The sequence below is a fragment of the Sebastes umbrosus genome, chromosome 11 (assembly GCF_015220745.1).
Source record: "Sebastes umbrosus isolate fSebUmb1 chromosome 11, fSebUmb1.pri, whole genome shotgun sequence".
NCBI lineage: Eukaryota > Metazoa > Chordata > Actinopteri > Perciformes > Sebastidae > Sebastes > Sebastes umbrosus.
In genome coordinates, this window is record NC_051279.1 from 18,221,375 (window position 1) to 18,237,262 (window position 15,888).

Here is a 15,888-nt window from a genome sequence, read left to right on the forward strand (position 1 = left end):
TTCTTTATTTGAAAGTAAGCGTGGGCGATATGGATAAATCCTTTATCACAGGATATGTAATGAAATATGTCATATTGATATATTTTGTGATATTTACACTGACGCCAAAATCATTAAGGCTGCAACTAACGATTATTTTCATTGTCGATTATTTTCTCAATTAATCAATTAGTTGTTTGGTCTATAAAATGACAGAAAATGGTGAAAAATGTCATTCAGTGTTTCCCAAAGTCCACGATGACGTCCTCAAATGTCTTGTTTTATATTTGGCGATTAATTTAATAGTTGACAACTAATCGATTAATTATTGCAGCTCCAAAAATCATATAAAAATCGTTATAAAATAATATTTAAAGTTATAAATTAAAGATAAAAGCTAATTGTTTGCCAAATTGCCCCAAATGCTGTTGTGGTTACGCGTCACGTCTAATTATATTATTAATGTTTTGTTGCTGAGCATCTAATAAGAGAAAAGACACTTTTTAAATACATCATATTTATTCAGAAAAGTATCTGAAAATTCACTCTCTAGTCATCATCAAGTGACCCCTAAGCACTCATGGTAGTTACTGCAACATTAATTAATGTCTTGCTACTATTGAATCAACTTATCTTTGATCCAAAGGGTGATAAATATGATGAACAGATAACAATAAGCTGTTTTTGGTATGACATTCACTGGTGATATCTATTGCAAGCACCTAAATACCTGTTCTGAACTGAAACGCTCCTATTCTTTCACAATAAAGTGCATCTTCTATCGTCTCCGTAGGCCCAAACTGTCTCCTCGATTAGGAGGGTATTGCACCGTTCATTATATTACCACTCTTCTTAATACAAGGCCACCTGCTCCCTTCAACAGCTTTCCTCTGTTCTCAAAAGGCTCTAAAGAGAAAGAGAGAAAGCATTCAGTCACTGCTCTTCCAAAGTTCACAAAAACTACACTAATATGTGACTTAAGTGTCATTGAAATGATTAATAGCCCATACTTTGACTACAAAACAGATTCTCCTACACACTGCAGTCTTCAAAAATATACAACATTGGAGATGAAGCTCACAAACCACAGACATTTATAGCAACATGATTAATACTGCAAAAAACGGAGGTGTTGATATTGTGGCTCTGGAAGCTTGTTGAACGTGATGCTGCTCTAAACACTGTGATGATCAGCGAGAAAAGCCGATAAGATAAATCCTGGATTTTGGTATTTAATAAAAGGAAACTGATATTGTAGTTCAAGGAAGCATCTAATCTTAGACCTTGGGGGAGTCGGAGGTTGTTTCGGCTCTCAGAGTGGAAGAATAAATACTCCTGCATGCAGATTAGCTGATGATGATGACAGGTTATCACTCGTCAGAAGCAGAAAATGGCAAAGAGGTGGCCTCAATACCGAACCTCAATCCGAGGCTGGCATTATGGTGCCACACAGATTTAGCCCTTGAGCAGGATTGCTGTTGATTTTGTTGATACTGTAGCGTTATGGTTGGTTGTTTGGTAGGGTGTGATAATCTGACTGGTGCATTCATGGCTTCCTGGTAATCACTGGGAACAGGGCTGTCAGTCGCACTGTCCTCCACCAGATTCGATCTTCCTGGCTGCAGGACCCAGCTCCACCTTGCACACCCTCTGGGCAAACTTCAGTGAGCACAATGTCTCTCCCACATTACTATCCAGAGCAGACACCTTTTAGTAGAAACAAAACAAGCATCAACAAAGACTCAAAATGTAATTTGCTGCAAATATGTCACACTTCTAAGGCTGAAAAAATCGATACATTTGGAGCAGTAATCTCACCTGCACCACCATGACAGTCTTGCTGCCTTTGCCCAGGGAGTCTTGTAATAAGTACGTAAGGCGGGAGTTCCTGAAAGGGATGTGAGTCTGCCGAGCTCTCAGTGCCTGAATGACGTCCCCCAGTGACAGCAGGGAGCGGTTGATGTTCTGGGCCTCTTTCAGCCTCTCACCCTCTGCACCAGACTTCCACACCCTCTCTGAGCCAGCCAGGTCCACCAGGTTCAACTTGCCTGAGGTAAGAAATGTTAGTTCAGAGTTATGGTGAAATGATGAAGACAGGACCCACATTGGTCTGACTGAATCCTGATCAGAAGCTTCTCTTTCTCAACCTTCCTTCCGCTCAAAGACGGCAGATATTCACCATGGTATCCCTTGGGAAATATTGTTTTTATTTCAGCATTATGCAGTGGTAGCTCAGCCCTCAGCTTTAATAAAACAGAGGGATTCAAAGACGAATGCCAAATCTCATTCAGATTTATAGCAAATATTAATAATAAATACACTTTCCCTGTAGAAGGAGAAATGCATTATGTGTGACTGACCGGTGGTTTTGGAGCCGGTGGCGAGGTCAGTTCCCTGAACGGTGATGCAGAGCAGAGCGTGGGAGCGGGAGCTGTGCTGGTTCATCTGAGTGCCGAAGGTGATCCTGTTCCTTCGGGCTGTGGCTAAAATCTTCATAAAAACAAGAATAATAAGCATAAGTAAAATGATTTATTTTTGTAGCAATTGGTAATTCAGTATCATATCAGCAGTGGTGGAAGAAGTACATTTTCCTTGAGTAGAAGTAGTAATACCATAGTGTAGAAATACTCTTTTACAAGTAAAAGTCCTTCATTCAAAACAGTTTACTGAAGTAAAAGCACAAAAGTGTAAGCATTCAAATATACTCACAGTATAAAAAGTAAAAGTACTCATTATGCAGAATAATATATATTATATTATTGGATTATAATTGTTGATGCATCAATGTGTTCATCACTTTAATGTTGCAGCTGGTTATGGTGGGTCTTATTTTTTACTATATATACTGCTGGGAATCTTGTGAACTTCCCACAGGGATCAGTAAAGTCTTAACTTATAATAATAATAATAATAATAATACTAGGGATGTCAATCGATTGAAATATTTAATCACGATTAATCGCAAATTAGTTGCCCATATTTTATCTATTTGTCAAGTATTTAATACTCTTATCAACATGAGAGTGGAAAAATATGCTTACTTTATGCAAATGTATGTATATATTTATTATTAGAAATCAATTAACAACACAAAACAAGAACAAATATTGTCCAGAAACCCTCACAGGTACTGCATTTAGCATAAAAAATATGCTCAAATCATAACATGTCAAACTGCAGCCCAACAGGCAACAACAGCTGTCAGTGTGTCAGTGTGCTGACTTGACTATGACTTGCTCCAAACTGCATGTGATTATCATAAAGTGGGCATGTGAAAATCACAAAACCAGTTTTTCCTCGCCAAAATTTTGCGCAAGTTTGTAGCGTTATCACATTAACTTTGACAGCCTTCAATAATACATCATAATTTATTTGTTGATTACATTTTGTATTATTTATCTGAATCTGCAAAGTAACGAAGGGTTTTCAAACAAATGTAGTGGAGTGAAAAGTACAATATTTTTCTCTGAATTGTAATGGAGTAGAGGTATAAAGTAGCATAAAATGAACATACTTAAGTAAAGTACAAGTACCCTAAAATTGTACTTAAGTACAGTACTTGAGTAAATGTACTTTCCACCACTGCATATCAGTATAGATTGTTTAAAACAGGCAGTGTCACCTTCTTGATGTGCTGAAAGCTCTTCACTTCGATGACCCTGAGGCCCGGCACATGCAGCTGTCCTGTCCCGTCCGGGTTGATCTTAATGTCCAGTTTCTCCCCGTCCTTACTCAGCAGGTCTCTGAGAAACAAAATATATAACGCCAACAATAAAACGAGCAGCTAGTAGTAGGTCTAAAAGGAGATCCAAAGAAAAGTGCAGCATACTGTACCTTAGCACCTCGTTGTAGATCTCCACAGAGCTGACGGTGACCGTGTAAGACCACATGTCCTTCCTCTCCTCGATCTCACTGAAGAGATGTTTCAGGGCTCGCTGGTTGATGCCTGGGTTCTCCACACTGCCCTGAAAATCAAATGATACTCAGCATGCAGCTTACATCATGGACCGAATACCTGTACTGGTATGTCATCACTCTTTGGCTCCAATAATGCTATAAAACTAGAGAGCATACCTCCATTGTGTGGGTTTTTCCAGAGCCAGTCTGTCCATAGGCAAATATGCAGACCTGGTAGCCATCGATGCAGGACGTCACAAGAGGCTCAATCTCCTGAAAGACCTGAAGAAGACCAACGAAGGGTTAGGAGTTCTTCTTACGGATATATTTCCTGCATATTGCTGTTCGTTTTCACACCTCTTCCTGTGACGCCTGAGGGTGGAAGACCTTGTCCAGTTCAAAGATGCGACCCTTTCCTTTGTTCAGCACAGTGAGCGAGGACTCGTTGTTGGGGTCCGTCGTCACCACCACAGACTGGCCCTCCTCATGCTGGTCCTCCTTCAGCACAGGCTTCACACGACACAGCACCCGGATGTTTCCTAAAACCAGAGGGGGCCAAGTTAATGATGCAGATTTATTTTCTGCAGTGAATTTTATTTTGTCTTCTCTGCATACCCTTAAGCTCCACCAGCTGCTCGTGGTACTTCCTGCGCAGTGCCACCTCCTTCCTATATTTCTCCAGGAGGTCTTTGTTGGCTTCAGACATCTCACTGAGAGCTGCTGTAATCTGCCAAAGACAAAACACAGCAAAGAAAGTTCTTCACTAGGCTTGTCCCCTAAATACATAGAGTAGACATCATGATGTGACGTCATGCACGTACCTGTTTCTTTGCATCACTGATGGCTGCTCCGTAAAAGTCCGAGAAGTTTCGAACCTGACTCCTCAGACTGGTGTAGTCGGTTTTCATGGAGCGTAAAGTTGGAGGGAGTGCTGTCAGACGTTTCTGCAAGCCTGACAAAAATAAAAACGCCATTTAGAATCACGCTCAAAAAGAGTTTTGTCTCGTTTGGCATGTTGGGAAATGCACTTATTCGCTTTTTTGCTGTGGGTTGGATGGGAAGATTGATTTTGACTATTTAACATGTTATATTGTGTTTGTTTAATCTGTACAAAAACCAAAATGTAAAACGTCAAGTTGCGTTTTTATACATGGGTCATGTGCGAAACTATTTCTTGGATAGGTGCTGTGACTTCCTGGAGTCTCCACTGGTTGCCTGGCAACCTCACAGTGATGACAAGTAAGTCCAGGTAGTCGCTGCTTCTGGCCAAGAAATAATCAAGCAAATAACTCCCCTGTAAAAGTATGTTTCGTTTTTACACTTTGGTTTCTGTGTGAGGAGATATAACATGTTAATTAGTGTGATTGAGAGGTCATCTAACTCTCCACAAGAAAGCGAATAAGTGTATTTCCCAAAATGTTCAACTATCTCTTTAAAGACATTTTCTCTTTCTTCTCCGTCTGTGGTGGTTTGATCATTTGGTGAAACTCACTGAAAAACTGGTCCTGCAGGTTCTGAAAGTGCTCGGCAGAGCAGGTGGCTGCAGCCTTCACAGCCTCCTCCTTCCTCTCCTCCAAGTGGCCGATCTCTTTTAACAGCTCCTCCCTCAGTTTACTGATTTCTAGCTCATACGCTGCAATCTGTAAAAAAGGTTCAGCACAGCGATTTGTCAATCTGTCAGCTCGACTGGTCCAATCTGTGCAGGCACAGCTCTGTAATGAGTTCATCTGTCAATGAAATTGATCCGAGTTGTGAATTTCCAGCAGCAAAGTGGAAACTTACTCCTTCTAACTTTGATTTTCTCCCTTTTGATCATCTGTTCTCTAAACACTGTGCGTTTTATCTACCCCTCTGGACTTGTTCAATTCTGTCACTTTCAGATTTTTTAAATCAGATTTGATGGCATCAGGAGGAACATCTAGGATTTGGTGCCAGCTTCCTCGCCTCCTAGTGGCCAGCAGCCTTCAGTAACAATATGTCAACTGATGGATATTTAACATTATTATGGAGCATTATTGTCAAACTCCCACATTACAATTTATGTCCAGCTTGTTGCTGCCTGGGAAAAACTGGTGTAGCACAATTATTTACTTCTAAAAACATAAACCCAAGTATAAATAGTTTTATACAGCATGTTAAAATCTGTGTATTAGTGTGTATGAACACTTCACAGCAGATGTGACAGATAAGAATTCCCACCGAACTAGTTAAGCGTGAATGGCTCGGCTTCTGTTTGTTACCTTGTGCTGCAGATTACAGCTGTATTCATCGGACTTCCTGATGTGTTCCTCCAGCTGTTTGCACCGCTCATTCTGATTGGACAGCTTATCAGACAACAGCTCGTTCCTCTGTCTGGCTTTGGTCAGCTGCTTTAGTGTGGCCGGTGATTCCACCTCCACAGTCTGGGTGACATACTGAGAGAGAGAGAGAAAAGATATCTGATTAGAGTCATCTACTAAAGATAAGGAGGCCATGTGTTAACAAATCTCACTCTCAGGTCAGATTTACCTTCACCGCTGGCTCCTTCCCTCTCTCTCTATCCAACTCCAGCTGCAGCTCCCTCACTCGGTCCTCTCGTTTCCTCAACTCCTCTCCTCTCCTCCACTCGCTTTGTTCGCTCTGTCGCTCCAGATGTGAAAGCTGATCAGCACGCTGCTGTAGGGACATCTCCAGCTGCTGCACTCTGCTGCGGAGGCTTTCATTCTCCTAGCAGAGCACATAAAAAACAATGTCAATTTAAAAATATTTGTGTTTGCAGTCACTAATGGCTGCTTTGGGTAGCACGTCAGTGAGCTCTCAGCTGTGCTGGTGCGTCTCACCTTGATGAGCATGGTGCTGGACTGGGACGGGATGGCTGACAGCTGCTGCAGGAGGCCTTGGGTGACGCTCAGGTTCTGCTTCAGACTCTCGTTCTCTGCTGACAGACACAGAACCCGCTTCTCCGAGTCTGTGGCCCCCTGTGGACAATGAAACATGAGGTTCAGCATAACAATGAGAATGCATCAATGCAATTTCAAAATGCTATTCTTCTCATACATGTATATATCTTTGGAGATGAGGGTTTCTTCATCATGAATTTATATTAAAGGTGTTATACAAGGCATGCTGACTGTTGTGTGACTCTTTTACAGCATGACATTTCATTCAGTGCGTGTGTGGGCAGATGTGGCAGCTTTGCTGATGATGTGGAAAGTGACAAAGACTTAAGTGACAAATGATTAAATCAATAGTTCACAGCGCTTACGGTGGCTGTTCTCAGTCTTGACAGCTCCTCCTCGCGCTCCTCTATGCAACCCTTGAGCTCATCGATCTGTGCAAGAAATGAGAGGGTCAAACATTTAACGGAGGACAGTTTTTAGTCCCACAGCGGGGAAATTTGCAAAATTTCCTGTGGAATTAATAAAGGATTATCTTATCTTATTTTTGACCATAGACAAGCTTGTCTTCCTATTTCATTCAATTATTTATAGCACAATGTGAACGTGATTTAATTCTGCAGTTCTGCTTTATATTTATGAAGATATGCATGTAATTCTATCTCTATAATTTTCTTTCCAAATTCTTATGGGCATGAAAAAAAAGCACATCATAAATTCTAATCATTAAAGTCATTTTTAGAGATTTTGTAATGAAATATAAATTTGAACTCAATAAACTCTATTTTTGATCAATTATTTATGGACTTCAGGTAGCAATTTTTCCTAAATTAAATCAATATGCAGCCGCCTACCTGCTGGTGAAAGGCCTGTATACGAGAGTGTCTGTCCTTTTCCTTCTGCTCCAGCTGTGAGTGCAGCAGGCGGAGTTCTCCTCTCAGCTTACTCCTCTCACCCTGCAGACCGTACAGAGACTCAACTAGCCTGTGGACCCCGGGTTGGGTCCCTGCATCACTGCTGGACTCACCTGGGGGACATAAATAATAATAATCAGCCTCTCCATCATCATCATCATCATCATCATCAGCCTGAATACTGATGGCATAACTAACAGCAATCATATTCTGTCATCTTTGGACCCATGTTCATATTAGGTCACCCAGAAATAGAACCAGCCAACATCCTCTGACCTGTTTTCTATATGTTTTCAGTTATGACTAATTTCTATAGTACGCTTGAGTGCTTGTGTGTGTGTGTGTGTGTGTGTGTAAAATTAATGAATGTTAAGTTTGCACTTAAAGCTCTTTCACACACCATGTAGCCACCGTGCATTGCAGTGAAATTAACATTATCGTTGCCGTGTTTCAACTCTCATGTCTCCTGAGCAACTTCTCCTGCAGCTTCTCACGTGCAGCCTGGAGCGAGGAGGAGGGGGAGGAGGAGGGTTTATACGATGCAAGTTGCAACAACCTGCTAAAACTCCTCTATTGTTCATCAGACAGGAACCTGAGCAGCATGCTCCGACAGCATTTTAATCACTTTCTTCCTCCTCAATGATTTATCAGCCTCTGTCACCTCTGATTTTCATTGCAGGGCCTTATTCTAATTCTATCAACACGCCATGTCAGGTTTGCTGTATCACAATGGTGCAGGGAGAGGTGGTGATGCCAGGGAAAAAAACATGGAGAGGCTACAGCTGTGCATCAGGGGTGTTAAAAGAAACGTGATAACTCTGCAGAGGCACGGAGATAGCTTTTTATATTTTAAAACCGCATCTTGAAATGATGAAAAACTTGTTTCCTCAAACTGAAAAACAGATGATGACCTCTTGTGACATTCTTGATGAATGACCACTGAATGGAGCACCAGCCATTCATTCAAATCAAACACCGAATAGAAGATCACAACACAGCCAGAATGCACATCCAAGAGACATCACTCGTCCTCCACTTAGGCCTGCACGTTGCATCACAGTAAACAAACAGACCAAATGGCCTTGTAACACTCGGGACTCCGGGCTATATTTAGTCCAACACAAGTACACGTGGCGCCTTGCATGTGCCAGACCTTGTAAGTGCATTTGCAGGGAATAAAACAGCACTCTCAGACTTGTTTTATTCATGACGGAGAGCCACGGAATCACTATCCAAGTACTAAAGACCCCTGCCACAGAATTATGTATCTGACGTCCTGCGACTAATGAGAGCCAGTGAGCACGAGGTCCTCTCCTTAAACACGCCTACACACTGAGATTCATATAACCCGGTGTGGTTATCACACACGTTGTCATACATAATGAAATGTTTCTCTGAGGCTGCATCAGTCAACCTTGAGGACAGGAAGCTGATCTGTCTACAGCGTCATGTGCTTGTTAACATGCATGATGTAAAACAGTGCAGTTGGTACGGCTATACCTTCTGCTCCGAGGTCAAAGAACCATCTGGTCAAATCTGAAACACAGCAGATACCCACATCTAAAGCTTTGAGGTCAGTGGTAGTCTGGCCTCTTAACTTAAACAAACGCCCACATAAATCTAATCAGTCTGCTCTTCTGCTGATGACTCTATTCTTCTATAAAAAGGTGTACTGGTTGAAAAAAAATCTAATCTTGGGTGAACCAGCAATGGAAAAAACATATTATAGGACACTGAATTGAACTACGTAATGACTCCCTCTCAACTCCTGCTCACGGTTTTATACAGTAATGTAAAATTATTGGATTTCCACAACTGTAAAACGCTGGAACACTCATCTATATTATGTAAGCCGGTGGATATACACCTATTATGAGGAGCGAGTGAAATTGGCTCTCTTTATTCATTGTCCTCCTAATCCATCTTCCTCCATCCATCACATGATCTCATCCAATCTCAAGTGTTATATCGATTGAAAGATATCTCTAGTCCGCAAAGTGCCATTTTCTGCTTCTCTTGTCACACCAACCAATCTATTTCTGTGTTATTAAAACAGCCTCTTGACCTCTCTGTTTTTCATCATGTAAACCCATCCATCTTGCCCCTTAATTTAACCCTCCCCCCTATCCTTTCTTTCCTCTCTCCTCCCTCTCCGGGACAATTCCCTTTCTCCCTCACCCTCGCTCAGTGGACTGGGGGTCTGCTGCTGGCTGATGGCCTCCTCTAGGCTGCTGATGATGCTGCTCTTGTCCCTGAGGCGCTGGCGGTAGGAGGCTCGCAGGGCCTTCATCTGCCGTCGGTGCTGGATGCGGTGCCTCTTCAGCTGGACGCGGTACTGGTCGGCCTGCTGCTGCAGCTGCTGGAAGTGGGAGTACTGCTCCAGAAAAGTCAGCAAGTGGGACATCACCGCCACCAGGGGAGACTCCGTCAACTGGGCAGCACAGACACAAACAAAGTTAAACACAGCAGAGGCTCCTATTTGGGGCGTTTATGCATCAGGTGAGCAGCTCACTCAAGGTGATGACACAGTTTCGTTACCTTTGCTGTTGTTTCCAGCTGCACCTGTGAGGCCCTCCTCTTCTCAGTCTCCTGCTTGAAGGACAGAAAAGCAGCCAGAGGAGTGCATGCTGGGATGTCTGGGCCATCCTCCTCACCTTCATCACTCAGAGACACTTCATCACTGTCACTGCTACTGCCTGGATGACAACAAAACACACAAATGTTGAAGAGTAAGGGAATGTATGTACTAAATAATCAATTAGTAGAAATTCTCCATATCGTTAAATGTTGTATGATTCTTCTATATCATATGACAGCCTTTATGTTGGACTATAAATAAAAGCTATTTGAGCACTCACTGGATTCACCATGCCGAACATAAGCCTTTTTTCCCTTTTTGGAGGTGTGGCCATCTCTCCTCCTGCTCCCTGTTTCCATGGAAACAGGTCCTGGCTCCTGAGCCCAGCAACATACATTTAGGGTCAGATGGTAATAGACAGGCAAAATATTTACACATTTCATACATATAAACACACACAAAAGGCAGAACAATGACACCACTAATTTCTACATCCTTTAAGATTGAGCCTTTTTTGAACTGTCAGGTGGGACATGACGCATGCATGTTCCCCGTAAAAAATATATATTTATCCTGACAGAGGACCCCCGAGGCTGGACATGATGTGGCTAGACCTACGTCTGAGGAAGATCCCTCCAACGCTTCATCCTCCTCCTCCTTCTTAAAGACAGTGTAGAAGATGTAGACTAAAAGGGAGTAGAAGGCGTACATCTCTACGCCGCCCAAGAGTCCCTGCAAAAAAGACAGATTAACTCAATAACCACATAGATCTCTAACATGCAGCAGAAAAGCAGACAATATTCTATTTCTTACCCTGATATTACTGCAACACTCAAGTCTTGACGATGATCAAAAGGATGCATGAATGTAAAAACGTGTCTCGACACATCAGGACTTCTCCAGAGACTACATTTATTTTCTATTTTAACCATCACCCCATTCCATCACGCTGAAATCTCTTTTACCTTATCACATATCTTGTCCTCTTTGATGATGAAGATCTGACATCCCAGTCATTTGTATTCCCCTTTCACACTCCATCTGTGCTGTCAATGACAAAGCTTCCCATGCAGCCCTTGTTCTCAGAGCTGCAACAGCATCCCAGCTCCTGTGTGACTCCCTTTCTGCCGTTCTCTCTCCTCCCCCTTTCTCCTCCTCTCCACTTTGCTCCATCTAGAGGCTGCATCTGCCGCGAGCATGCTCAGTGCAGTTTCCTGATCCGCTGCAGTGGTGGAATGACAGATTCGGTATGGAGACAGATTGAGCCGGGTGATGCTGATACCAGCGGCCAGACACAGAGGTTGGAGGAGATGTGCCAGGTTTCCAGGTGCTCATAGAGATCAGAAACTGCAACATATATACTGAGATGTTTGCAAGGACTCTAAAACAGCTGAACACTTGAACATGAGCCAAGAGATCTTTGAAATGCAATGTGAAATTACATGACAGGAGTGATTTTTTGATAAACATTTACATTATTTATTTAAGTCAACTCAATCTTCTTGTAGTGTATATTCACAATTTTTGTGTGCAAAAAGCAATTACATAAAAGAATAAATAAAAGTAGTGACATTTTTAAAACACAACATGAACTCAATGATGAATCATTAGAAAAAAGCACAAGCACCACAATCATTCTGGCACCCCTAGCTCACAAGTGTGTACAAAATGATTAAATGCCTTGTAAATGTCCCTGGTCACCTGTGCCCGGCAGGTCTGACAAAAAGCCATTGTCCCACAAACAGGAACACAGGCCACAGATACTTGTCGTTATACTGCAGTAAAACTGCTGAGGCCGCTGCTCACAACTCTGAAATCCTGAGAGAGAATCTGCAGTGTCCACTACAAATCTATGGAAAGAATATGAATATCTGGCAAGGACAAGACTGTGGACAAAGATTTTCACAGATGAGGTCATTCCTGTTAACATTACAGCCACTAAAAACCAAAGAGGTAATACAAAAAAGTGCATTGATAAGTATCAAATGGGCATGATGAGGTAAGAGCTTAGACCACTGCAGATATTGAAATAGTGATACTGCTGAGGCTGCAGAACAAATAGGACTCTGAGGCAGCTGGATGTTTTTGGAATCTACAACACAAAGTGTTAGAGAGATGTGCCGGAGGATGTCAGTGGAAATTCTTGGAAAAAAGATCAAATTAAAACGCCCACATGCTGGCTGCATCATATTCAAATTGAACAGTATAATAAATGCCAGCAGCGCACTCAATATGTCTGAAAAAGGATATTGCTGCATCACAGTGAGGCAGAATGCCCCAGTGGGAACATCAGTTGTAAATGTGGTCATGTACTCTCATGCAAATGAGTTTGTTCAGTGGTATCTGTGTCTTGTCTAATCTTGTGCTTTTATATTCAAATTCAGTTCAGCCAAGGTGTATGCTTAGCAGATATGCAAATTACAGTAACACACACAATATGGGACTTCATTGGTACTACTTGGGAAATTACAGCTCCAGTTTGACTTTTCATTACCATGTAGAAGATTTGACTTTTTCACTTTTAAACACAAAGTGTGATACTGTATGAAAAGCAGCAATCATCATATTCATTTTTCCATACATCTCAGCCCCAATGTTTTCGCTCAATAACAACTGCTTGTATTCTGTCCTGAAACATCCATATAAAATATAAAAGCATGTTATTCTGTAGTGCATGTGACCTCCAATTTAGTAACTAATACTGCAACTAACATGTTTTCCCTTTTTTGATTAATCTATTGATTATTTTATATTCATTAAATAATCAAGTCATCTACAAGGCATACAAAAATGTTAAGAATGCCTGTAATTTTATAATAATAATAATAATAATGACGTAACACAGAGGAAAAACTGAATATCCTCACATTTGAGAAGCTGGAATCAGCTATTATGTGGCATTTTTTCAAAATAATTTAAATTATTGCCTTTTTTTTCCTGACGATTCACAAATCAATTAATCAACTGTTCAGTTCAGCACTACTGGAAACTTACGTTAAAATATAAATGTATTTTAATATGTTACTTATGTTTATAGTGGTATGTTGTGCTGTCTGTTCTGTTACACTATGAGCTCATTAAGGCAAATTCCTAACAATGTTTGTTCTAATGGCAACGGCAATATAGTGATGCAGCTCAACTCAAATCTTCCTCAAAAATGTCCTGAAATGTTTTAAGTTAGGCACATTAGATTTGCATAGGTCAGTTTTGTCACTCTGTACCACTTGACAGACCATTAATATACACAGATCCTGACTAATCATGTCAACTGATTTACTAAATGGTCAGTCACGTCCAACAGAAACTTGCTGAGGGCCCGTGTGGAGGCCCAACAGCCAACAGACATGGAGCCCTTTAACAGCCACTTGATGAGTCCCTCAGTTGCAGCTGGAGAAATGAGCGGAGCAAAAGTGTCTGTTCTGACCCTCTGAGCCACGAGCAACGGGAGGCTGAGTGCCACCCCGCCAAAGCCCCCTAAAGCATTACCGGCAAACAGACACACCGTCAGGCAGCAGGACAGGGAAGACAAACCGAGGCAGCGTGTCATCAGTGTGAGAGCATCTCCTGAGAGCCAGTCACACAGTCCCAGCAGCAGACAGGAGCCACACAGGAGAATATGTGCCGTGTTGTGGTCTTCACTGAGCCACAGGAAGTCGAAGGAGACCAGCGCTGGAGCCAAAACCTCGCTGGCCCACTCTGCTTCTCTCTGGATAGAGGCGAGGTAGGAGCTGCTGGAGGGGTGCAAGATGTTAAGTGCTGCAGAGAGTCCAAGCAGGAGGAGGCCTACTGAAGGAGCCCTGTGATCCTGCAGAGACAGGTGAATGCAGAGGCAGAAGAAAAATTACAATGTGAGAAATTTTACACATGGAGTTATTGATTCTCTATTTTCTAACTAACTAACATTTCTTAATCCCCTGGTCTCTACTGTATATCTCTGGTATTTTATTATTCAGCACTATATCACTTTTTGCACTATATTCACATTTTTAATAGTCCTATATCACAGCTGTTACCCTGCACTATATTCAGTTTTAACAGTTTTCTTCACCTCCTTGTATTTTTATGTCTGGTATATTTTATTGTACTTTGTACTTTGTACTACTAACTTTTTTACTGCCTTTTTACTAACATGTTTTGCACTATGGAACTGTGATGCTGGAAACTTGAATTTCCCTCGGGATCAATAAAGTTACTATCTATCTATCTATCTATCTATCTATCTATAAAAGTAACAGAGATCTCAGCCCTGGGGTGACCAGAATACATACAGTACATTCATTATGTATTACAAATAAATAAGGCAATTTAGCTGCATAATGCCCAACAGATGAAAAGTATCAATTATCAATTAGTCAATTAATTATTATTTTTCTTTTATCAGTAGATCGAATTGCCAATAAAATGTCAGAAAATAGTGAAAAATGCCCATCACTTTTCCCATTTTCCCAGAGCCCAAAGTGACATATTGAAACTACTTGTTTTGCCTAAATAACAGTCCAATATCAAAAGATAAACACTATTATTATCAATGGTTGTTGTTTTTTTCAGTAGATTGACTTTTAATCAATTTTCAGGCCTAAAAGTTTAAGTTAGTAGGTTGTAACATCATCTACATTGGCACTACACTGAATGACACCTACCTTAAAGAGTCTGTAAGAAGAGTACAATGCTGTGGCAGACAGAAGGATGTTGGAACAACATGTGATGAGCTCTGTTACACAGGACGCCATTGATCCTGAGGAGTCCTGTATAGAACCACTGTGTTGTTTTTAATGAACGTGTCTGAGGTTAACTACTGAAACTGTTGCATGTATCTGAATGTCGGATAGTATGTTATAAAGTCAGATAAACGCAGAGCAGAAAAGAGAAAACTTTAGCCAGGAACACTAGCACGTTTGTTTTGACACGTGACAGGTCCGGATGTGGACAATGCGCAGGCTCCAGAAGATGCCTTCAATGCTGCTCGTAAACTCTGCTACTGTATCAGCAGGATCAATAATGTATCACTGGCACAAAGTGGATTTCTGATTTTAACTTATGTTCTATGAATCACTTGAGGATTGATTTCTACTGTTTTATCATTCTCTGAAGCAATTTCTCTTATTTTTTTTGTATGAGACTGTGCTCTACAAATAAATTCTAACCTGTAATACATTTTAGTCTAGGCCTATGTACGTAAGGCCTACATATTTATAACAGAAAGCTATCTATATTTTGTTAAACCAACATTTTAAATAGTGCTGTTGCCTACACATGATGATAAGCTAAACTTTTTTGTACTAAGCCAGGGGTCGGCAACCTTAACTATCAAAAGAGCCATTTTAGGCAAAATAAAATAAATACATAATCTGTCTGGAGCCGCAAAACATTTGATCATTGTGATGAAGGTAACACAGTTTATAGTGTAAGTATAGTATATATGTCTAATGCAGTGAGGGCCAAACTGCAAATATACTACGGAGTATTAGGGCCACATTGAGGGAAAAAAATCATAGATTTCCAGAATAAAGTCGTAATATTACGAGAATAAAGTCATAACTTTAAGAGGAAAAAAGAAAATAACACGTAACATTTCTACTTTAAAATATTATGACTTTATCCTCGAAATCTCAGATTTTTTTTTCTTTCCTCAATGTGGCCCTAA

At 41.1% G+C, this 15,888-nt stretch overlaps 1 protein-coding gene across 2 annotated transcripts; it reads right to left on the bottom strand.

The window, feature by feature from the left end:
* Positions 1-479: 479 nt before the first annotated feature.
* si:ch211-257p13.3 (kinesin-like protein KIFC3) lies at positions 480-15,569 on the bottom strand. 2 transcript variants are annotated; one of them, XM_037785591.1, is made up of 22 exons: positions 14,885-15,569; positions 11,210-14,049; positions 11,058-11,082; positions 10,863-10,976; positions 10,525-10,621; positions 10,205-10,362; positions 9,845-10,097; positions 7,607-7,779; positions 7,121-7,186; positions 6,696-6,833; positions 6,385-6,582; positions 6,117-6,290; positions 5,369-5,516; positions 4,698-4,828; positions 4,492-4,603; positions 4,234-4,415; positions 4,054-4,158; positions 3,814-3,944; positions 3,602-3,722; positions 2,340-2,469; positions 1,798-2,027; positions 480-1,686 (listed from the first exon to the last, which is right to left on the bottom strand). In XM_037785591.1, the coding sequence occupies exons 4-22, from the start codon at positions 10,953-10,955 to the stop codon at positions 1,561-1,563; spliced, it is 2,766 nt and encodes a 921-aa protein (XP_037641519.1). In that variant the 5' UTR covers positions 10,956-10,976; positions 11,058-11,082; positions 11,210-14,049; positions 14,885-15,569; the 3' UTR covers positions 480-1,560. The 2 variants fall into 2 exon arrangements, with proteins under 2 accessions (XP_037641519.1, XP_037641518.1); XM_037785590.1 differs by lacking the exon at positions 11,058-11,082.
* Positions 15,570-15,888: the final 319 nt, after the last annotated feature.

Coding starts and splice junctions, on each gene's coding strand:
- si:ch211-257p13.3 (XM_037785590.1), bottom strand. CDS start 10,955: ATGTACGCCTTCTACTCCCTTTTAGTCTACATCTTCTACACTGTCTTT. Junction 4,829..5,368: donor CCTGCAGGACCAGTTTTTCA/GTGAGTTTCACC, acceptor TATTTTTGTCAG/GCTTGCAGAAACGTCTGACA. Junction 2,028..2,339: donor CACCGGCTCCAAAACCACCG/GTCAGTCACACA, acceptor TTCTTACCTCAG/GCAAGTTGAACCTGGTGGAC.